General features: G+C 43.8%; 1 protein-coding gene and 1 long non-coding RNA gene across 4 annotated transcripts; one reads left to right on the plus strand and one right to left on the minus strand.

The window, feature by feature from the left end:
- Nucleotides 1-2,550: 2,550 nt before the first annotated feature.
- TMEM154 (transmembrane protein 154) lies at nt 2,551-21,081 on the plus strand. 3 transcript variants are annotated; one of them, XM_064449873.1, is made up of 6 exons: nt 2,551-2,966; nt 11,487-11,789; nt 13,580-13,607; nt 14,805-14,890; nt 16,408-16,468; nt 18,585-20,331. In XM_064449873.1, exons 1-6 carry the CDS (start codon nt 2,900-2,902, stop codon nt 18,619-18,621), a joined length of 582 nt encoding a protein of 193 aa, XP_064305943.1. In that variant the 5' UTR covers nt 2,551-2,899; the 3' UTR covers nt 18,622-20,331. The 3 variants fall into 3 exon arrangements, with proteins under 3 accessions (XP_064305943.1, XP_064305944.1, XP_064305945.1); XM_064449874.1 differs by lacking the exon at nt 18,585-20,331 and adding an exon at nt 20,340-21,081 and having other exon boundaries at nt 2,562-2,966; XM_064449875.1 differs by lacking the exon at nt 2,551-2,966 and adding an exon at nt 6,467-6,728.
- On the minus strand, nt 14,134-22,393 carry LOC135313098 (uncharacterized). Its single transcript, XR_010372688.1, has 2 exons — nt 22,362-22,393; nt 14,134-14,707 (listed from the first exon to the last, which is right to left on the minus strand). It is a non-coding gene; the product is annotated as an uncharacterized LOC135313098 (long non-coding RNA).
- Between the last annotated feature and the right edge of the window lie 1,873 nt (nt 22,394-24,266).

Genomic DNA, 24,266 nt, shown 5'->3' on the forward strand with positions numbered 1-24,266 from the left:
GGTGCATTGTGGAACCTAGTAAATACACTAAGGCCTATAAAATTATCAGGTACAATCTACCCCTCTTACAAAAATCATCTGTCACTAAAGCCGCCTGGCTTTCCAAACGCCAAGTTTGTTTGCAGCGAGGTTGTCACTATAGCTCTTGTTTTCCATATTTCTACTGTGAAGAGAGAAGCATGCAGCTGAAGAAAATGACTGAGGCAAAGAGACTAACCTGGCTTCCCAGGCAGGTGAAAGGGAGCCCGCTGGGAATGCTTCAAGGGGAGCACGATCGCAGCGCTGGTGGAGATGGACCGAGGTAACTGCCCTTCCATGGCAGCCCGATTCTTCAGCACACAAAATATTTTGTTCCTCTTTCTCTATGATGTTTTTTTTAAAAATTGAAATAGTCAAATGCATGCCAAGCTGCCTTTGCATCACTCTGAAGTCTTAATTAAAATGTAATGTGGCACGAAGTCATGTTTTCTGAACTTTAATTTGCCATAGAAATCATTAATTGGGTACACACCAGTGGGTGGCTACCTTGCTCTCAAGGGGCAGTGGCAAGTTGTTAGCTGAACGTGTATCAAAAATAGTTGATGGAAATGAGTGGGAAATGCTACAACCTATACAGAAAGACTGGGAGGGAGAAGACGAAAGGATATAGTCTTGTACATTAGAGATAGGAGATAAAAATGCAGCAAAGATACCGAAAACAAGTTCTTTCCTCTTTTCCCTTCCAGTCTTCCGATCTAGGCTTACGTTTTAGTAAGGGTGAGTGAGTCTACAGAATGGGGCAAAACAGCCAAAACAACAGGGCAGGGTAAACTGAGACCATGTTTGTAGCCCAAGCAGTATTAGAAAGACCGAGAGTGGCCAACTCGGGAAGGAGGTGGGGAAGAACTAGCAAAGAGGGTAACACATCCTTCATGCAGAAACCAATGACAGATACAAAAACTGTTAAAAAGCATGACTTTGCCTACTATTGACTAAAGCTAAAGAAAAACTGAGGCTGGACAGTAGTAATCGTCTTAGGACCTGAGTCTATGCTCATTAAAACACAGTCCTTGCCATGCTGCCCCAATGGCTGATTATCAGTTTTCCTGTTGCCAGACTAGACAAAGCCACAGCACCTCTGAGCACACAGGAGATGCCTGGGTAGCCTCAATTTCTGGACTTTCATAATTGAAAGTATCTATATCAATTAGACACTATTACTAATACTTGGCATTTCTGTCATTTCTTAACAGGAAAATCTTAAAAGCATTCACAAGTCTCACCTCTAACACTAACATACATTGCCAATATTAAGCAACCAGTTCAGATTTTTAGTTAACTAAATCATTCAAGTGTTTTAAATCTACTAAAAAGCTGGTCATTAAATGAATCACTGACCCATCTCTCAGCTACTCATACTAAGAAACTATAACTCATGACCTATAAAAGCATCAGTGTGTTAAGAGAAATCATTGGCTGCAGAAGGAGAGCAACAATTGGTCACTTCAGCAGCTCCCACCAATCTAAACACAAAGACTCACAGTTGCCAGCTTCAACTAATTCACCAGAAATCACTTCCTAACACAGTCTAATGTCTACGGGGAGTACCATGAGGCTGCTACGGTGGCAGCATACATCTCTTCTTCCTTAGTTTATTACTGGAAAAAATTATGCAAGCATTTGACATGGCTTAAACCTGGGGTGCTCCAGAGTAAAATCTGGGGTGCAGACTCTCCTGGACTCAAAGGGATGAATTTTAGACCTAGCACTTATTTGTACAGTGGAACAAACCAACCACTACGGTCCAACCGGCCCCCAGCTTGGGGACAGGTATGATTTAGATCCAGGTCCAAATTCTGAGCCCTGGTTAGGCCTACCCCATAAAGCAAGAAGGTTGAAAATACTGGTTTTAATGTTGAGCTCCTCCATTGGTCTTATCCAGCAAAAGGTGATACCTGGAAGCCCCTGGTCAATCCTCGTGTGTTTCCGAGAGATGGGGCAGTGGTGGGGCAGCGGGCACAGAGGATGGGGCTGTGTGGGGAGGCGCAGCCATGCCCCATGGTCCCCCCGCCCAGCTGGAGACCAGTGGGGTAGGAGCAAAACTCAGGAGGAGGGAGGAAGGGAGGCAGGAGTTACCTGCCCCCTCACCACCTCCATCAGCTGTGGCACCGTGGACCCCCACGCCAGGCACTGCATCCTGGTGGAGGTCAAGGCTGTCTGTGCCCTGACATCTACAGCCATCGAACACTGGTGCCTGAGTGCTTTCCAGCTAAGACACCTGCTCCTAAGAAAAAATGATGTGATTTTCTGCTTTTTCCTCTTCCCCAGCTCAAAGCAGCCCAAAATACTTGGTTACAGGCTGCCAAGTGAACCAGGCACTTTTCCCATTTGCTGGAGACAGCCCCACCTGGGGGTTGCCCACCGTGCTGGGGCAAGAATTACAGCTTGAAAACTGAGGCAAGGGGGGAGGCACTATTGAAATCTGCTTGCTCAAACACCCTGAAAAGCAACCTAAAACCTTCCTGCTAACACACATAAATGATCTTTTGTGTCAGATTTGTATTTGTGTGGTGTTTGTCCCATGACACTGCATATAGCTGAAGACTGATGGTAGTGAAGTCAGGAGTCAAAAAAGCAGAGGAGAGTAGGAGCACGCTCACCTACAGCATAAAGGTGCTTCAGCCGAGTTAGTGCTTGAAGAACAACTTCTTTTTTTTTTTTTCTTCTTTCTTTTGCAATCATTGCTCGCTTGACAGGCCCAGACGGAATTACATCACTTCCTAAAAACCATCAAAGAGAGTCCATCTCCTGAAGAAATGCAGCTCAGATGCACCCCGGCAGGAAACAGGAAATGTAAATGTTCGGGTGAAGCAGGGAGCCAGCTGAAGCGCCCCTCGGGTGGGAGCACCGCCAAGGTAACATGCAAAAGCAAAATCTCATCGCCCTGCTTTCTGCCCTGTCGCTGGCTGGAGGATCTGCCGGGATCGGTGAGTAAAAAAGTGCCTTTTGCCTTCTGAGGTGGGACTGCGTTTCATGCCTGCAGCGATGGGACTGAGTCGGAGGGCAACACCCTCCAAACTAGTGCTAGGAGATCTGCGGGGACTTGCTCTCTGCTTCTTTTAGCTGTGTTTGCCCTCTCTGTTTTCAGCTGCCTGACTTTTTCAAAGCTTTGACTTTTTTCCTTAGACCTAACCCCAAATGGCAACAACCAAATCCTACAATTCCTACATTTCCTAAATTGCAGGTGTGTAGGGAACAGGAGTTTCCATGCTGGCCCACCAGGCATTTTGGTTCTAATTTTAATTATTTTTTGTACATTTTTATAACCTCACACCCATATTACCAGCATGTAATAGTAAAGATGAAGACGGAGCACTGCTTCCATTCAAAAGCCAACTGCCGATTTCCGTAGTCCCGGTGCATTGAAACCGGTTTAACAAAAGAACAGCCGGTTCCGGAGACAAATATTTTGAATTCTCGGCTGCAGAACATGGATTTAGGTCCTGACCTTTCAAAAGGAAGAACCATGAGTGGAAAAGCCGCTTGTGACAAAATGCTGAAGCATTGGGGTGCCGTTGCGGAGACTCACCTGTTCGCAGGGGGTAGTTTGTTCCACTGGCATTTTGGCAGCCAACAGCTGCACAAAACAGGCAGCTCTTTAAGTAAACCTTGCCAGGCAGTGCTTATATGCCTTTCGGTGTCAAACAAATCACTGCCAAAGTGCCTCAGTATGGACTAGAACTGTTTGTTGCCCCTGTGCTTCTGTAGTGAGCGGGAGCTCTCCAGAAAACAGAGAGAGGACGGTCACTCTCAGCTATCACTAGACTACTTCTATTAGGGTTTTAAAATGCATTGGTGAAATAGATGGTTTGGTATAGGCATCTTTTCCGTGAAAAGCAGTGCTACACACAGGGTGTAGAACTGGGCTGCTGGATCCCAGCTTGCTGCCGAGCTGCTTGCGGTTAGGAGTTTTGCTTAGCTGTAAGAGTGAGTAAGCGAGGTATAAAATGGTTCGGTCTTGTCTGCATTACTACAGCCCTTCTGCGTTACAGACACATTAGGAAAATATGCTGCAAGTGTTGAACGTAGCTCAGAGTCAAAGGGTCAGAGGAAAATCCCGCCAGGGACAGTGCAAAACAGAGGTCCCGGGGAAACGCAGGGGCAGGCTGCCAGCAACAGAGTGATCAGGCTCCAGCTTCCTTAGCTCATTTGCAGTGTACTGATCACTAGTATTTAATCACCATCTCCACAGGGCGGAGGGACACTTTAGTCCCCAACCCCGCCAGCCCATGGCTGGGCCCCTTCCTTGTGACGGGCATTACAGGCAGATGTCACACATCAGGTGCCCCAACCCACTCCCTGCTGCCTTTAGAGGCTTCCTACCGGTAGTCTACTTTTAAATTTTGGTTGATTTTGGAATGGTTCCTCCACAGGAGTGAGTCAGTCCTGCCAGAGCTCTCCCTGTCTGCTGTCAGCCCTGGCTTTCCTGAGCCAGCCCCCACTGCTGGGGAAGGGGAGAAGAGCACCCACCTGGAGAAGACAGGGACCCTTGCTCCCCACCGAAAGGCAGCTTCTGTTTGTGCAACCAGCCCCAAAATGCACCCAGGGCTTACTCTGACTGCAAGAGGGGCAGGGGAAAGTTGTGAACTTGGGCCTTGGAGTTGAAATTGAACTGGCTTGGGGAGAGTTTATGTAGGGTCTTACAAACCCCATACCCCACAGGCACCGGTGGATCAGGAGCCCCTCTGCTGAGGGTAGCCTGCCGGGATGATCCTTTGCTCCATCCCTGCTTGCTCACAGATCAACAGGGCAGGACCTTTAAAGGAGCTTTTTTCCTTTCTCCTCCAGTCCCAGACACAGTCCTCACCTTGAAAGTGATCTGCTAGAGAAGGGGGCAGAAGCTCTTGAGGATCTCCCAGGTCTCACCTCTACTGTCTAGAAACCATTTACAAAATAGGTGATAAGAATATGATTAAATATTGCAACATAGTCAGTTTGAAGCCCTTACAAGTCCTGTTCCTATACCTTGCTGGAGCCTTGTAAAACCCTAGCCTTGCCATTTGGATTATGATTAACAGGAGGTTTTCTCCCAGCTACACTACAATTACTCTAAGCCGGTAGCTCTGAGAGTGTGCCTGAGGTCTCAGCTCTGAGTGCTGGCCCTCTTTCGGCTCCACACTGAGGGGACATCGGGGTTTGCACCAGTCCCCTTCCCCTTGCCCATCCCCTTGCTTTATGCAGGCATAAACCCCTGCTAGTGACCTGCTGAGGGCCAGCAGTGGCCCTCCCTGCTCTGGTGATGGTGGTTGCTGCTCAGCCTCGCAGCAGCCCTAAAGACCTACCTAGGTGTGTGCTGTCCCTAGGAGCAAGTATTAAGGCCCTTACTATAGCTTATAGGAAAAGGCTCAGAACCTCTGTGCTTGGTGAAACACGTGGGAAATAGCAGCATAAGTGGTCTGATGGAGGGAGCAAGAAAATTAATGAGGAAGAGGAGCAGTAAAGCATGTAAGGTCATTAAGTAGAAGAGCTGGGATGGTTGCAGGTAGTGCTTTGTTTTAGCTGTGTCTCTATGCTATTGTTTTGAGCTGTCATTCAGAGAAACGTTGCTATCAAAGATCTAGATATTCAGTAGCTTGTGCCATGAACACAGGCAGCAGCTCTCTCTCTGGCAGAGAAATGCCCTTTAGGTAAAGGCCCCTACAAAGCAGAGGTCTCTAAGGGAATGATATTTTTGACCTGCTTCCCCCCTACAGTAAGGAACTTGGGAATGGGTTTGAACCCATCAGAGTTGCTTGTTAAAAATTTTCTAGCTAAGCAACAGTATAAGAAATGAGGATTTGCTACATCCTCTCTTTCCAAAGTGCAGCTTCCTAAAAAGCAGATGACAAACCCTTTCTACTGAATACATCAATTCCTTACACATATTTATTCCTATTCATCCCTGTTATCCACACACACAAACTTCCACTGTGTTCTATTCATTTCAGAAAATCTCTCCTTTACATCAGCAGGATTGTATACTAAATTTGACTCAGTGACCCCAGTCTATTTTCTCTCAAGAGATTTTATGACAGCTGGAGAGCCTCCAGAGCTTTTGAATCTTTAATTTCAGGGTCTCCCTGAGAGCAAGGAGCACTGAGAGATTCACATCACAGTGAGGTCACACAGGTATCACTGATGTGGAGCTGGAAGGGCATGAGATTAAATAGACGCAACTAAATGCATAAATTGGTCTGGAAAACTTTCAGTACTGGAGGTGAGAAATGAGACTACAGGCTCACAGTTTGACTCTAAGACTCATGACCAAGTTTGCAACACCGGCAGTTAATGCAGCACTTCAACTGCATGGAAGTACAGTGAAGCGAAAGCAGTTTACATCATCTAGAAATGAGCTTAAAGAGTTGTTTCCTCTTTCAGGTTCTACCTAGATAACACTTTCCAAGCACCCCATTTTAATCGGATCTTGTCGACAGATGAGCCATCCTGAAATGTTTGTGCTCCCTCATCAGAAAAGTGTATGCACCCGACAGCTAGCCTGCAGGCTTTTAAGGATTCCTCTTTTAGCCAGACTGACAGGCGGGACCTGCCTCAACAGGTAGCTGGGCAAGCCCTGGCCCTGGCAAGGAACGGCCCTCCTTACAGCAACACGAAACGCAGGGAGAAGAACAGAACAGGGATGAGTCAAGCAATAGCAGAAAGGATCATATGGACCACGTGGAGTCGTATGACTATACCACCAGAAGGAATGTGTGTGTGGAACAGAGTGATATAGGATATGGTAACTTTTCTCCAGCCTACACAGATTTACAGCCTTTGCTTGTTTTGTCACCCTCTTGTGAGCCTTCCTTTCACTGCATTTTTATAGCTTATAGGAAAGTTTGGAGCAACAAAACATTTCCTTTCAAACTAATGAGCCTGACTATCCCATTGACTATCCTCTTGCTTTTCCTCTACCCCATCCTTTTTTCTTCTGTAACAAGGTGCTATAGTGTAATTTGAAATATTGCCTCCAGAAACCCCAGTTCTTGAGGCTGATGAGAAGGCAGCAGGGAGACCGATGATTTTACAGCAGAACTGAATGTGCTGACTGCCGGCTATTTTCCTTTGCCTCACATCCAACTGAAATCAGAAACCTGTTTGCCCGCTTACTTCATCAAGAAGCTCATATCGCCACCTCTGAGTGATACAGTGCAAACCTTAGAGGAAGAAACGCTGCAACAGCAGAGAAGTTGTTTGTTTGTTTGAGATGCAGTTGTTTGAACTTCAGCCCATAGACCTGCTCAGTGTATTAGACTCCCCCTGTCTCCCTTGAAAGGCAGGCTTGGGAGCACCTCCAAATCTCACGCAAAGTCCATCAGTAATCCAAGCATATTTTTAAAAGTAGAAAATAGTGAATAATACCTTACACCATGGTATCTGCCTACAGGGACATAGCTTTTTTGTAATTTGTAAGAACTGTAACAGAACATTTTGTGAGCCGCTGCTAATGCTTGCTCAGGCATTTTGGTCCTCTGAGGACTAGATCCTCTAATACCTCAGTGGTGGGAACTTGAGGACTTCTTAGCTTCCAGCTCCAGCTTTTTAGCTTCCAGTTCCAGCTGTGCCCAGCTCCCCATCAGGGTGGGACGCAGCTGCATGCCAGCCAGCCCCTCTCTCTTCTGCTCATGAAAGCATGGAAAGTGGCAATTTGAGCTGGGCTGAAGCTGTAGCCTGCTCTCATCCACTTCCCTTGACATGGGGAGAAGTTGCCAGCGCTCATGCCCCAGGCAGTCCAGACAAAGCTGAAGCCGATGCTGTTGTTGTATGAGCACCTGCTACTTGGCCGAGATGTGCAGAGGACCGAGTACGGATGTCAGACTGTAGCCAACAGCATGAGGCTGAGATCAGCAAGAGGAAGGGCACAGGCTTTGCAAAGTCAAGGAGATATCTACATGGTCGGATGTGACTTGCTCCTTGTTCCGTTCCATTGGCCTTGGTTTTCCATCCTGAACGTATGTCATGATGTCATGTCATGTCATGTCATGATGTTATATTATAGTTAGACTCCCTTTTGGAGGGAGCTAGTAGATCTCTGCAAGATGAAACCCAAGCACAGCTGACAAGACAGTTCATGGTATGAATGACCACCACAAATCTGGCTCCCTCCAGGCATGGAGAAAATGTTTGAATAGCCTCTCACAATATCTCCAGCTTTCAGGTGCTGTCCTGCCCTGCTCCAAACCTTGAAACATCAAGCTTTCACTCACCCTATAAAACAGCCACTGGGGCCAGCTGCAACACCGCCCCCTCACTATTTTGAGCACTTTAAATTGAAATGCTATGAAAAACTACTACCTTGGGGCCAATTACATGGGTCTCATGTGGCCCGGGCAGCTGGCTGCGGTGAGCGCTGTGCCTGCACTGGGAGGCCTGAGTCCATCCCTCCCCATCAGGCTGGAGGTACAAATCCTTCCTTGGTGCAAGCCACCAGGCCCTCCCAGGTGGAGGCTGTGATTTCCCTACGGCTTAAGAAATGTGATGTGTGGGTGGCCTGAGAGCGAGAGCAGCCACTGTGTGACAGGTGGGGCATCCCTTGGGTCCAAGCTCTGGTCCTCAGAGGCAGAAGAGCTGGAGTGAGATGTGTTGAGGAAGCAGGTGAAACATAGGAAATAAGAGCAATATCCTTGCAAGGACATTGTGCAATTGGCTGCCTCTCTGCTGAAAGACATATTTAATTCACTCAGAGAAAAGATCTCTGTAAGAGGAAATCGTGTTCACAGAAGAGACGCTGTTTTGTCCCTGGAATTATGCAAAGTGAACAAAAATATGTGGCAGCAAGGTCACCCCCTGTGATTTGCCATTTTCTTTGCCTAGAGACTAGAAAAGGTAATTCTATTTCACACGGAGACAAATTATTTGAAATCTGCTTCATAGCTCAAAAACAGGCAAATAAAAAGTACCAGAGACACTGGAAAAGGCTCTCCTGGAAATCAAGCACAGCATATGCTGCAGCTGAAAGTTTAGCCCTGCAGTTAATGAGGTGTGACTGTTTGCTTTTGCTTTAAAGTCACACCGTGCTTTAGACATTTGAAAAATCCATTTTAGCTCTAAGAGCAAATGAAAAATAAGGTATTTTCCCCACACCCTTTCCCATTTACACTATTTTAAGCAACGAGCTTGTCCTTGTCAGTATATCAGATGCAGCAGATGATGGGTTTCAAGGGCAATGGCTAGAGGCGGAAAATGGAGCAAGGTTGTCGAAGCGGTTCAGTGAAGCTGCGGTGGTCCATTGGCTCCGCCAGCGGCATGGTCCATCACGCCGCGGCTTGCAGTGCAGACATCTCTAGCGATACGTCGCCGCTCTGTGCAACAACAATCAAAATGGAGTGGCTGCAGGCACTGGGGACTATAAACTACCCTGGGAGAGAAAAGTCAACTGGCCAAACTAATACGGGAGAGGAGCTCTCCCTCCCATCCTCTGCGGTAGGATTAAGGACAGCCAGCAGATCACGGGAAGGGGTGGGGGAGCACACGTGTAAGGGGACATTACCTGCAAGGGAGGCAGAGATCGTGTTTTGCTCTTGACTGAAACAGTAAATACAGAAGACAGCAGATCTCTCAGACAGAGAGATTATCAATCCGAAGTGTTTGGCCACTGAAGAGCTAACATTTTCTTTGTCATCTTGTGGTGAAAGAGTCTGATGACCTTTGCAGTATTAAATACTATATTCAAGATTAGGTGTTATTTATGAAGTGTTAAAATTCTTTCATAGTTTTTAGGAAAGGATGAAACAATCAGGTGCCTGAGTGATAAGTGCGGCATAAAAATCTAGATAAATCACTGCTGTCACACTCAAATCATTGTATTAATTTGAGATTGGGTTTCCTGGAATACAGTCTCATGAGATACTCATCTCCTCTTCGAGACAAATCTGACAGGGGAGGAAATGCTGCAGAGTGGATTAAGCAAGAGATAGCGCTCTAATCCCAGTTTTCCTCTCTCGCTTGGCATCCCTGGGAAGGACAGAGTCCCTGTCCTTCTGATTTCTCATTTGTAAAATGGAGATGATAACTGCTCATCTCTCAGGGCCATTACGAAGATTAATGTGTTTACAAAAGCATTTAAAATGCTAAGTACTTTTGGTTCCAGTCCTGTGAGATTGGAAATGCCAGCACTGAAGTGCTGAAAACCTTAAGCTCTTGCTAACTCTAGTGGAAACTATGGCTGCCCAGCACTTTACAAGAACGGGGAGAAACATGTAATTGCAAAAGTCATGAAATCCCATCCTGCTTTACTGCCTAAAATGAGAGCTGCACCATGTCGGCATTGTATCTGAAAGGGCAGATAATACAAGAAAATCATCATTTAATTTTATGCTAAGAAAATTATTGAAGGCTTTGCATTTGGAAATACGTTGGTGTAATTTATCTAAGGATTGATTCCTGCACCTTTGGCTACAACAGGATTTTTGGCATCCGTATAGAATACAGTACCAGCTCAGAATTTGCTGTACTTCCGTTAAGCTTTAAACCCTGTGACAGTCAACACAGACTCTTAATTAGCCTCAAAAAAAGCTTGTTTCACTATTACCAATATAGCCAATTTTAGCCACTCTGCTTGCAAATTGCATGATAAACAAAACCAAAACCCAAATCAAGGTTCAAACCCTGCAGTCTTAGCATCTGTGAAGAATAACCAGCGCTGACTCTACCACACACGCCTTCAGCCAGCCCATAGGATTGGACAGAGGAGCAGTTTATTGCATCCTATTATTTTTTTAATTTTACTTAAAATTTTTATTTTTAATTTAATTTAATTTTTAAATTATTTTAATTTTATTTTAATATTAATTTTAATTTAAATTTTAATTTAATTTTAGTTTTCATTTAATCTAATTTACATCCAATGTAAAGTCCCTGTGTTGTTACTAGCTCTTCTAGTCTATGCAGAAATGAAAGTCAGCAGCTTCTGCAGGCTTCAGACTACCTTTCACCAGTTCTGTTTTTCACAGTGAAAAAAATGTAACAAATTTGAGAAAGGCACAGAAACAGGGAGATGAGTGAGCTGAAAGAACAGGTGAACCAGGGGTAATGGTCTCCTTGAAGGGAGCACTAACTCCTTGGGTAAGAGGAGGGATGAAAGAGGTTGCGGCCGTAGGCGCCAAGGCTGAGGAGCAAAGCAGGATGGTGTGGTTCACTGAGAAGCAGAAGACTTTTAAGTGAGAGCAAGACCGGATGCCAACCTGCAGGAAAAAAAGTCTATTTGTGCAAGACAGCTGCACGCAGACAGACCGCGCATGCTGATGTGTCCTGGTAAAAGCCAGCTGAAGAACATAGTCAGGACTGGTAAGATTTTGTGATGAGTTTGTGATCTGATTTTACATCTGATGCCCAGGACTTCAAATCTGTGTGTATGGGGCATCTGATGTTTTTTTAAGACGTCAAATGAAAAGTAAATATTAAAGCTGTACACTTTGACTGACTGATAAAACCCATAAAATGTTAAGTTGTCCTCATATATTTGGCAGGCCTTGAAAATGGTTCAGGAGATGGATTATTACCCACCGTTACAGTAACGCCTCCTCTGGCTATGCATTCTTCCACTGCGGATGACCCTGAGCCAGCACTTGTCACTGCAAGCGCTACTGAAAGCAGCTTTGAAACAAAAAGTACTCCAAGTACTGAATTGAATGCCATGGACAATCAGGACAGCCTAGAAGGAGCAGAACAGTCTATCTTGATGTACGTTGTCCCCGTCGTGGTGCTGGTCCTGCTGATTCTACTGATCATAGTTTTTGTAATGCATCATAAAAGGAAAAAGTCTAAGCAAGGTAAATTTGTCTTCTCATGCATCAGAAGGATATTTTTAGGACACGCTCGACATTAACAAAATGTTATTTGGAGGCCTGGGGTGCCACATTTAGGATGTACTTCTCTGGTTGTAGTTGCACATTTGACAGATAGGAAAGGGATCCACCCCTGGCCAGCGATACCTGGGCATGTGCCTCTCCTTGGGCGGGACCTAGTTCTGCTTCTTGGCACCCCCTGCTCACAGTGCACAGCCACGGGAGCTGCAGCACCGAGCTCCGGCTCCTGGCAATGCTGGGAACGGTGTACGGATGTAACTGTGTGGCTGCAAATGCTTATTCTGTCTTTATGCTTAATAACTTCATGCAAGGTGAATTTAATGCTTCTGTTGCCTATACTGCCCACCAGGTGAAGCTGCTCAGAGCTCCGACAAAATGAGAACGAGCAAAACCCTTTTAAGGAAAGCTTTTAAGGGGTCATGTAGGGTGGTGGCAACCATGAAGATATCACAGTAAATGCGCTAGGAATCCTGTGGTCAGACTACCTGGGTGCTGCGATAGGGAGAGCAGCACTTCAGGAAGGTACCTTGATCTGTTAGCCAAGAAACCAGTAACTTGGAGTGTCGAGCCACAGAAAACAAACTGAGGTGTCATATTAAAACCATGCAGTTGGTAAGTGAAGTCCAGAAATGGTTGTATCAGTGTCTCTACAGAACAAGAGAGCAGCTGTAAGCCCCCCAGTCTGCAGACAGTGACTTACATTCAACATAGATTTAAAGTCCATTTTTTCAGGGCATTTTTGAGCTGCACCTGCCTTGTCACTGGGTTACCCTTGTAGCAAATGCTGAATTCGCAGCCAGGCATCTAGCTGCCCACCTGTTTCTGGATAACCTGAAATGCAGGTACGCTTTTCAGAGGGATGGGAAATGTGGTACCTTGCAGGAGCATGATCCTGGGATCTCTTGCCCTGTGCCTAATGCTTGGAGCTGGGGTTTTGGGCATCCTCAAGGGGTGGGGGGCAGGTGGCTCCATGGCCCTGAGGTGGCCCTGCAGTCAGGGAATGTGCTAGAACAAGTAAGAGGTATAAGCACCCATTGGCACAATGAACTAAAAATAAGCTGATTTAAGACAGTATGCAATGTGAATCCTATATTTAGTTCTTCATTCTTTTTTGAGGGCTGAGGCTTTTCAGTCACTTGATTCCTGGAGGAGATGTTATTTATCTGAATAATGGCCGTTACACTATTTTTTCCCCATCTTTACTTTGTCTTGGGGTCATAACTAGCTTTGGATCTCTTTTGACATCTGGCTAGTTCAGCTTCATTTGCCTAACTGAGATTTAATCTGCCATGCAAGTCCATCCCCCACTACTTCTCTCCATGAGCGGCTCCCAGCCTCCAGGCAGAGCCGGATTGCCTGCATATAGTCTGCAGCAAAATGTCCCGACGCTTCCAGTAAACAAGTTTTTTTGCAGCCGTGGTTCCTTTTCAGGATACCATTTCTCTCATGGCATCCGCTTTGCTCAGGGAAGCATGCATCTGCTGTGTCCTGCCCACTGCAGCTCTAATAGTCGGTTTCCTCCCAGCACGGCTGAGCTAATAATGAGCTACTTTTAGTGTGTTCAAGACTAAAATAATGGGTTCCTCTGAAAATTACAAACAGGATGAGGTGTTTTGTCTTTCATCTACAAATTAACTATTATGCCTTTTGAAAATGCAACTCGTTTTACATTACACTATTCAACGCTTGCTTGGAGTCTGGACCCTGTATTTACAAAGAGCAGAACTATGAACACCAACTTTTTTCTTTTCCAGATGAGCTGGGAAGTGAAAATGTGAAAAGGTAAAGTTTATGAACACCACTCTTTTTTCTGATTCTTTAACAGGATATTGTGATTTTTTGGCTCCTTCACTGCCTTTTTTATTTTAACCATACACTAAACACCATTACCTTTCGCCATCAATCGCACCAGTTAACTATATCTAGACGTGGCTAAAGTGTGACTTCAGTATCTAGCTGAAGGTGTAAGACTAGAGCAGGAGAACAGGAGTTACGTTGGCGAGGGCGAACGCTGCCCACAGGCACCCACCGCCCGCAGCCGCCCCTACGCCTGCTCCAGGCACCCCCGGCTCCGCCAGCCACAAGGCACCACGAGACATATGAGGTGCCCCATGAGCAAAGGGGATGAGTTCCCAGGCTCATCACAAGCTTTTACTATTCAGAATAAGCTCTGTGTCTTGCTCCCCTGTTTTTCAAGTTTGTCTTCTCACTCTGAGGTGAGGCAGAAAGGCTCGCCTGGCTGCCATGGAAGCAATGCCTTAGCTGCTGGGAAAACAAGCCAAGAGCCGCGTGACTCTTATCAGAGTGATACTTTTTATCATCACCTTTTATTGAGCTCCATCTTGCTAATTAATGCTGGAAGTTATTAAATTGGCTTCACAGGGAAAAAAGGGGGTTTTTGCTAAAAATATTTTTTCTACCATGTGACTCCGGGAATGATCAGCAAAGGGAAGCTAAACAGAGGCATTTAAATAAATGCAGAGGTACTCTACTCATGGCCTTTCCTTTTGAAGTCAATGCCAATGTCAGTCCCAGCTAGGACAAAAATTCAGGCTGTCTGCTTTTATAAGTGGAACAGTGGGACTTTTGCCCATTCCATGTGTTCCAGCAGGGGAGAGACAAACTATTTTATTTTTCAGTTTTCTATTTACAGTAGGGACAGTTCTCGAATAGCTGCAGTGGTCCTGTGCTCTGGCATACCCTGGCCTGCACCGTCTGAGTCCCTCTGCATGTGATGTCCCAGCCAGCCCCACCTCTGCCTGGGACCGGCATCTCACCGCCGCTCCTTCACACCTATTTGCAGCTGTTTCATTCACACCTGTTGGGCTGACGTCTTCTCAGATGATTAGGCTAGGAGGGCTTTCCAGAGTTTATACATGTGTCTGGAATTATGAAAGAATGACACAAAATTACTATATCATCAGTTGCTTGAATGAAGCATTTTGTGTAATGCCTTTTTTTCCCCCCTTTCTTCTCTAGTCCTATTTTTGAAGAAGACACGCCCTCTGTTATGGAGATAGAAATGGAAGAGCTTGATAAATGGATGAACAGCATGAACAAAAATGGTACACGGTAACCCCTCTACTCCATCATCCCTCTCTGTCTAGCTGACGTAGATACCATGCGTAGAAAATCAATGTAAGGCATTTTGTATGTGTGTCACTGCTTTTCCTACAACATTTTTAGTTGTGTTCTTGACTCCCTGCTACTAAAATAGCAACACAAATGTCAGGGGTAGAATTGTTCAGAGGAGTATTTTAGTTTGTGTGGGAGCTTATTTTTAACGTATGATGGAATATCAAAAATGTTTTGAGTTTCCAGTAGACACTTCTATTAAACACATGTATAGCTGTGAACAGTATTTGTATTTTTAAATACACATTTTTTAATGCTAAATACTAGTTCCTCTGAAGCATCTAGTCCTTTCAGAGTTTCTACAGCTCCATGCTCCACATTCTGCTACTGTAGAAGAAACACTCATTTACTAATAGTTCAGACCACTGTTTACTTAAAATTGCTGCCAGGGTCCTATGAATACATCCCTCCCCTCTCTGCGTCCTTTCCCTCACTTGCCATCTCTACCGCATGAAACACAAGCTGCCAGCACCATTCACCACCCACATCCTCCCTGGCAAGCCTATCAGCCCATGGAGCAACTAGTACCCGCGGTAACTACCACCAGCAGCATCTTCAGCTCCCTCTTAGCTACGTCTAAGTATCCTGTATTTTTTCCCCCATTTTCTTCCCAGCTGAAATCTCCCGGCCAAAACCTCTAAGGGCCTTGCATCCGCCTTCAAGGCAGTCCTCAAAAAATGCAGGTCTTTGTTAAGGCGTGAATTAACCGAGGCCTGATTTTGAACTGCTAATAGCTTTTCACTTCCTAGGAAATGCTGAAACCCTGATATTATATTAATTCCTGGTCTCTTGCCTTATATTCAAATGGCTCATTTGCCTGACCCCCTAGGGATGCTTTGTTTTTCAGGACATAAAACTCTTTGGAGCATTTCTTTGCGTTAGCACAGTGCTCCACATGATGGGGTTTTGACCTTCGCGGTCCATAAGCTCTAGCAGAAAACATGTGCTAAGCCGCAGTAGTGAAATAAAGGCATCGAGTATAGTACATGGGGAAATAACGCTGTAAATTTTTAAAAATTCTGTGGACAGAAAGGAGCAAATAGTTTACATACGGGGTTTTTTTGTTAGTGTTCCCTGAACCCCAGCCCCAAATTCCCAGCTGGACTACAAGGCAACTATAAGCAGTGGAAGAATAACAAATAGTCCTCCCCAGGGTAGTTTGTGGGAAACAGTCCTCAAATGTAGTTCATTTGTATAGCCGTACATAAACACCTGAAATATATATAATAAAGAAATTACAGCAACACATGTTGAAGATAAGGAGGATTTAAAACATGTAACATTTACGTTATGTGGACTATGCCAATTTTACAGATAAAAGGCTGCAGAGCAGCATCTGCAGTTTTACATTCTAGAGAGACTGCACCAGAAAAGTTGATGCAATTTTGAAATAAATGGATAATAACTGTCAAGAGCAACTACAGTTTTGTTTCTTATCCTTTTTCAGCTGACTGTGAATGTTTGCCTACTGTAAGAGAAGAAGAAAAAGAATCAATTGCCAACCCAAGGTACTTTTAATTCATTATACTATTTGAAGAAATATGGTCAATGTCATTCTAAAATAATTTATTTTTTATAATATACAATTATAAATAGAGCGATTCTTTGGTCTATTTAAGTTTTAAAGGTTTTATATATAGGACTTTGATTTCAACTCTAACAAATGGTTTGATGCTCTTTTATTTCTAAACCGATCTCTGTAAATTGCACTCCTAAATAATCTCATGGTTGTAAACCTGCTCAAGACAGACAACCAGATGGCACAGACGGAGATTCACTCGCTGATCAGACTTTAATCACAGTTTCCCAAGGTGTTAATACAAGCATTCAGCATAGCTTCCTCGGCACTCCTCACCGGTGCAGACACCCAGCTCCCCTCTGCCACCGGGTGCCTGTAGGCCCCTGGGAACCACTGCCAGATGTTTTGGCTGGAGCTGTGATCTGCCAGGCAGGGGCTTGTGTGGTCCCAAGAGAAACCCAAAGGATCTTCCCAGTGCCCCGTGCAGCGCTCCCCCTGAGCTGGCACTAGCTCATGGTCCAAGCAGAGATCCCAGAGGGATGCAAAACAGCAATCCTGACAGCTTGTAAACTTAAAAACTTTCTGGCTGGTTTCCTCAGGATTTTGGCCAGAACCCCTAAACCCTTCTCAAACTCCCATTTTTCCTAATTAAAAATTCTGGTTTCAGCTGGAAGCAAGGGGCTGTACATCACCATTGCCTGCATGCTTGTGTTGCCGCTGCATTTTGGGGAGTGGGCAAAGCAGCTCCTCTGTGCCAGGTTATGATAACACACAATTAAACCATCCTGTGTGCCAAGAAAACCCCTGGTGCAGTGAGAGCAGCAGACGCAAGCTGGCAAGGCCGGGAGCCGGGGCGGGGTGTGGCAGGACGAGGACCTAAATCCTCCCCTTCCCATCGTACCAGATAGCTCAGTTCAACGTGCCTCTCTGACAGAGCTGCACCTCCCACTGTAGACCATCATAATATCCTGGTCCCCCTCTTTTCTGAGTTTCCTTGTTCAGGAGTGACATAGCAGTGATGTTAAATCACCACAGCTGGAGAGTTTGCAACGCAGTTGCTACAAAGCTTCAGTTCCAGGGCAGCTTTTGGATGGGGCGGCTCCACTGCAGCCACTTGTATTTAAAAGGTTTCTGCTTATGCCTATTGCAAGAGAAATTGTTGTGGGGCTTTTTTGTTGTTGTTGTGGGGGTTTGGGGGTGTGTGTGTTTGTTTTTTTTAAAGACTTAGATCCCAGGTTCCAGATGCAAGCAAGCGCAATAATTTTACCCTGAGCAGCTGGAAAAGATGCTGCATTCGCTAGCCATCTGGGTCCTCCCTTCCAGCCTCTAAATGATAACTCAGAGGGGAAAAATTGTTAAGGAGAGGCAGCTGTGCAGCAGTTCTCTAAAAACAGGCTTGCTGAGCATACCACTGGCTATAGTAGGGAGCATAAGACAAAGTGTGCTTGAGCCATATGCTAACACCAGCAGAAGTTAGTCATACTATAAGAGGCTTTTTAGGGACAATGACACCCTGAGCATTAAGTTTACTTTCCAAAACTTAAACAGTTCATTTTCAGGAGAAAAATCATCATGACCTACCAGCTCGCGCTGACATTTTAAATACTGTCCTTGCTAAAGTGCTTTTGTACTGGGTTTACATTAACCCCATCAGAAGGTGGGGGCTTGCTCCTGACTGGCGAAAGGTATCTTTGGGCTATACTCTAGCTCAAGTTCCCCACCTGTAAAATAGAGATATTGTCACTTCAAAGCACTATAGTGAGGGTTAACCCTTGATGCAAAAGAGCAGGCCTGTTCAGACAAGTATGCTTCAGAGTGAAGGTACACACATTATTTAAGCATATTTTCTTAGGACTGGTGTCTTTGGATCAGACTGTAGAGAAATCTATGCCTCTAAACTGTAGGAAGGCAAACAAATGCAGATAAAAGAGAAGATTAATCTCCAAAACATTCAGCGCTACTCAGACAAAGGATATTAGTTGAATACAAAGTGCAAGATCATTAGGTTCAACTTCAGATTCTGAAAGACTGTTTTGTTTGGGTAAATTTCTTCTCAAATTACAGTAATTCCTCTTTTACATTTCATTGATGATATATCAATACAGGAAACATCTCAAGGCCTCACTGAGCACAGCTGGCTGAGTGTTGTTTTCCTGCTTCATAAAGATGCTGAGGGGAGTTCATCAAGACCCAAATGTTTTGAACTATGAATTGATTTTTATATTATTTTGAAAACATCTGAGGCTAAACATTTCAGTAATGCCATTTTGACCTTTTCAGAATGAAAGTTGTTCCATAACTACTTTTCAGAGTAAGTGACTTTTTAATACAAAAATTTAAAAAGATTTAAAGAGCAGAACCCTGTGGTGGTGAAATATTTCCAAGTTAAGTGTTTCCCTTAACTCAAAATTACTTTTTCAAATTTCATTTTAAATGAAACTTTGAAATGCATTTCATTTCAAAGTGAAAAGGTATCTGAAGTGGTGGGATTTCCTGGTAAACAAAAAAATTGGTTGCCATTTATTTCTGCAATTGAACCTTATCAGACCAAGATCTGCTGCTTTTCCTGACCGAACTCTTAGCTCAATAAATAATGTCAGAAAGAACTATGTACAGATAAATAGATGTTTTCTGCAGCTTTTTTGAACAAGAAAAGTGAAAGACTATGAAGTAAAACAAAACAAAGCTATTATTACGGCAAAAATTTGTACTCACGAGCATTAAGGCTGCAGATTTGTGCACAAGAGGCAAGACATAACAGCCTGGGCTCCTTTGTAGGTGGAGGTCATCTGCCTTGCGCATAAGCTAAGTTAAAAATATATTTGTGTATGTACTTTATATATATATATATTTAAAAGAATATATCTTGCCGTTGAAACCTAGTGCTAAAATCCTGACTGTGCCTGAGCAGAGAACCATGAAATCTCCCCAGCCTCACTGGGGCCGGGGTTCCCGTCCCATGCATGCAGGAGGGAGCGGGCAGGCAGGCGCAGGGGTGGCAGGCGAGGGCTGATGCTCCTGTGGTGCACAAGTGGGTGCAAGACCAACCTCTTTTCCAGAGACCTTTATTCCGCCAGCAAAACAGAAGCGCAGCCTGTCCCCTTCACAGCACGGGTCTTTGTAGGCTGCTATGTATGACGAAGCAACGCCCCCCTGCTTTACCACACCTCTCAAGGGGATTTGGTTTTCCTTGGGCACTGCTGGGCACCCTCCTAGTCTTTCTGTCTGAAAAAGGGTAACTCTTTCTTGGGGAGAGGTGTTGTGGTGGGGAATAAGTCGGTACAGAAAGAAAGACTCCTTCCCCAGGCTGTGTATCAGTTTGCTAAGGAACTTAAAAAAACCATGCAAAAGATTAAGATTGGACCTTTTGATGTTAGAGGTGGTTTAAACCCCTGCTGTTAATGCTGACTCAAATCTAACCAGCCGATAAAAAATGTCTCATTTTTAATATTGGCACGAACCAAACATTATTGCTAGGGAGCAAGCTAGCTAGGCAGAATCCAGCAGGACAAAAAAAATTCACTTGTTACAAGGCCAGATTTAATAGAAGAATTCCATCTGTAAAAAACTATCCTCACCTGTGGAAAGAGGGCGATTTGATTGCTTAGTCCTTGCCTGGGAGCAGGAGAAAGGGTGCGCTGGGCAGCCACTAATCAGCAGAGAAATCACACGAGCCCTTGCTGATGCCATCTAGCCCCACAGAGGGGGTCATTTCATGCGTTGCATGGCTGACACATTTGTTTTCTGATAACACTTTCTCATGGACTCCAGAGATACTCTGCGTATTATTTCCTACCGAGACAACTAACCCAACAGCATGACACTGGTGTGTTTTTTTTTTCTTTTCCATGTATACGCAGTGATGCTGAATCATGAAGTCAGAACAGCAAAGAACTGGTTAAAGGAAGCAGCACACAAGCTAATGATCACCCAGATATTGGATGAACTGGATTTAAATATAATTTATCTCAAAAGGCCAGAGAAGCCAATGCTTTTGTTGTGTCCTGCTACACAATCTTCAGAAAGGAAACCACCAAGGGGAAGAAGAAAAGAAAAGAAAAAAGGGAAAATCACTATAGTACGTTTAGGGGCTGACTTAATTTCCTTCTGCAATGAGATTCATTGCAAAACAAGAGAAGCCTCTTCTCTCGCCCCTCCCCCCAGCAAAGTTCTTAAAATAGTCCATGCTTCTGCCTCGTTGTGTATCATGCAGAACCACTTCTGTTCCAAGTTTGGTGGGTGTCTTTGTATTTTTTGTGGGTGTGTTTTGTTGTTGGTTTGTTGTTTGGTTTTTGGTTTTATTTTAATACATATATAAACAGCATCCATAACTCTGGCTACCCCGGTTCGGTGGATGTGAAGCGCATGCCTGTGCAATGTTTGTTTTTCAATTTGCTTTTTGGTAACAGTGCAACGATTTGCACAGGACCTTCTGCTGGGGAGGTACCAGACTAGGACTGACAGACCAGCTCTGAGGACAAACAGAGCAGCTGAAAAGCCTCTCAGAGGATGTGACAGAAGAAACTGCAGCCCAGCAAGGGCATGGTCTTTGTAGTGTGCTTTTTTGGTTTTCAAATTAAAGGCAGTGTAGAAGTGAAAAAATATTATTTTGAGATTTCCTTTCAGTTTGTTATCTCCAGATCAGCACCATGGTTTAGCTCTCACCATTTAACCCTCCTCCCTGCCCAGTGCTGTTCTCTAACAACCACCTACTTGAAGAATATTCAACTTGAAAACATTTATTTTTTAAAAATGAGCGGTTGAAAAACCAAACAATTCAGTACTCACACCCAACACAAGTTTAGATAAGTATGTGCTATGCGTAACTACTTGGTCAAAGTTTTCAGATGCAATCAGATTTCTGCTTCTTCTGTTTTTGAATATTGAGCTTGGAATATCTGAAAGACATTGACTTCTAAATGTGCCTGGTCACCTTTAATTATGCTGAAAAAAATCAGACTCCTGAAATACCTCAGGGTGGGAATATAAATATTGTAATCACACCCAATGATTTTAGGTGGCATGTCTCTTATGCATATAGTGTAAATATATAACACACCCAAGAACATGGATCCTCGTCTGCGCAAAGCTTCCCTCACCTTATTTAAAATACTAAATTCACATCCTACCATCTTATATCCTACCCATCCTCACCTTCTAATTAAATATGTAATTTATTCCCATATGTTTAATATCATCAGTTTTGTTTTGCCTGCAAATATTTCACTAATATGTTACCATGCATAGCTTGGTTAAAGAGAGCAAACAAAAACCCCAAGCCTCTGGGATGACAACGAAGAGTCACTAACAGCTGAGAAATAACGAGGAGGGTTCAGCTTTGTGAGTAATTGAGGATGTATCAAAATATAAAAGGAAAAAAAATGTTTACAGCTTAACCATATTAATTCATTACTGAGTATGACTTGACTAGTCATTTCCTCAAGAGTAAAAGATTTCTTAATTGTTCCAAAACAATTTATTGCAAATATTGGATTTAGTATATGAGTGATGGTAAATTAATTTTCCCTGCTTGGATGATTTTTAACTTTGAGGGGAAAAAAATGTTTTAAAAGTTCATCTTTCACAACTTTTTTTTTTTGAAACATTTCCACAAGTTCTTGACAGTAAACTTATTCTCTAGAATACTGATTTAAAATAATGCAATCACAAGGGGAAAAAAAGTAAAAGACTGAAATACAGAAAATTTTTAAAAATGGAAGTGGATATTTTCTGGTAGCAGCTTTGTTAGCAACTTCTTTCCAGCAAACAAAGATGCTGTGCTCAGACTTCCAACGGTTTCCAAAGCAGAACCTGAAGATGCCCTAAACAGAGAATGTTTTCTTTAACGTACAAGATAAAAAGATGTATTTTCAGACCATTACTGGCGGAGTGGTTGGAGGGCAGTCGGCGGCGAGCCAGCAGTTTGCAACGTCGGTGTCCAAGTGGCGACTCCTGCCCTACCTTGCTTCAGCCCACGCAGCTCATCTAGCAGCCACCACCTTCTCCATGAAGGGAGCTGAGACACAGCTGAGACAAAGAATAATATTGGAGTCCTTGACTTTTCTTAGATTTTATTTTCGTATTATTTTTAACTTTTGAAACTTACCCAACACAGTAAAAAATGGTATTACATAGCATAAGTCAATTCTGACATGCTGATCATCCTTCACCCTGTCCTAGCTACGCGTCCACAATAGCATAATGCAGTAATTCAGACTGCTACACCATTTGAGAAGAGGCTCTGTCATGCATGTGTTTTGTTGTTTGTTTGGGATTATTGTTAATCCCATATGGTCCCTTTGTTAGATACAGTGCTGTACAGTTTCAAATAAGTTTATCACAGAGATTTAGTTTCACTTAACAAAAAAATTAAGTTTAGCTTGAGGGAATGCATATTCTGTAAACTCACATTAATAAGCATTAATTCTTATTCCAGCGTTCATGATTAATCAATTTCCACATCAAGCTTTAAAGTCAATTTTGCCCAGAATTAATGTCTATATGAGAGGTTTAAAATTATCCAGGTTATGCCATCCATCATCTCCAAAATCTGGCATGCCAGGAAATTTGTTTTGCTCTTCTGGAACTTCCTAAGCATTGCAAAATATGAAAAATGGTTTGGCCACTTCCTTGGCCAATTTTGGGTATAAACTATCTGGACCTACTGCTTTTTAAAAATACAAGTCTCATAGTTGCTGAGTTGCTACTGAAAAAGATAGCATTTCATCAAATCTTACCCTCCCCATGTGAAACAGACCACTTGTCAAATAATTTGCATTTCAGTATAGTTATGGATATTTCTATATAGATTACCTTAGTACTAGACAAATACAATATCTCGTATTTCTATTTTCCCTAAACGTTTTTGCATTGTTATTCTTTCCCTCCAAACAGAAATGCTAGTCTTAAACTATGGAGGGGATCACCCGCTCATCCGATACCTCACCCCGGCTCTGCACTGCCCCGTTTCACCTCTCTGGTCTCTTTCTTTGATCTTCATTTTCACATTGACTTCTGCATTTGCCACGGCCACCACCCAACATCCACTCACTCAGGTTTCAGTCAAGTGTTTCTGTGGGCCCCGAGTTCGTGGGCGCAGCTGCAGCGTGGCCACTGCGTTGGCTCCTCTCCTCCCTCACCCCATCTGGCATTTCTCTCTCCTGCTGACTCGTGTGCCCCTTCCACTCTTGTTTGTTTTACACGTGTCATCAGTTCCTGGTCATTTGCTTTTACACACAGTTTATCTTAATATTTTAATCCTGAAGGTGGATTGAATTACAGGGGATTTAGAACATTTTACTCCTGTATTAGTACAGCCAAAACATTATAATATTCCACTTTACAAGTATTACCTTTACACCTTCTGTTGATGCATCTTAATTTCCCCTAAATGATGCACGTGGTCAGGTCCTCTAACACACAGAACAAAGAGCAGGACAACCAGACAGCAGATTCTATACTAGCAGATTTTTTAAATTGTTATTTTAATATTGCCATACACTATACAGTCTTTATGCCTCTGATGTAATGTCCTCATCGTCAGCCTGATCTGAGCCGACCCATCTCACCATCTTGCAACATCTACCACTGATAACTCAAGTTATTATCCCTCAGTAGAAACGGAGAAAAAGCATACAAATAGAAAGCCACTTGCACCAGGTATTATTCTAAAATGTTTAGCAAAAGTGATGATCCCTAAGGAACTGTTACCTCTTCTTCCATTTTCTTCAAGTATTTCAGTAGTTATCCAGCACTGCTCAAGACAATTTGACATCTAATTTACAGTG

The sequence above is a fragment of the Phalacrocorax carbo genome, chromosome 4, assembly GCF_963921805.1.
Source record: "Phalacrocorax carbo chromosome 4, bPhaCar2.1, whole genome shotgun sequence".
NCBI classification, from domain to species: Eukaryota; Metazoa; Chordata; class Aves; order Suliformes; family Phalacrocoracidae; genus Phalacrocorax; species Phalacrocorax carbo.

Bases quoted from the DNA above. Each gene is read 5' to 3' on its own strand.
- TMEM154 (XM_064449875.1), top strand. From the start codon at position 6,497: ATGCACCCGACAGCTAGCCTGCAGGCTTTTAAGGATTCCTCTTTTAGC. The intron at 13,608-14,804 runs GTAAAGTTTATG...TTTCTTCTCTAG, and splicing joins GGAAGTGAAAATGTGAAAAG to TCCTATTTTTGAAGAAGACA. The intron at 14,891-16,407 runs GTACACGGTAAC...ATCCTTTTTCAG, and splicing joins GAACAGCATGAACAAAAATG to CTGACTGTGAATGTTTGCCT.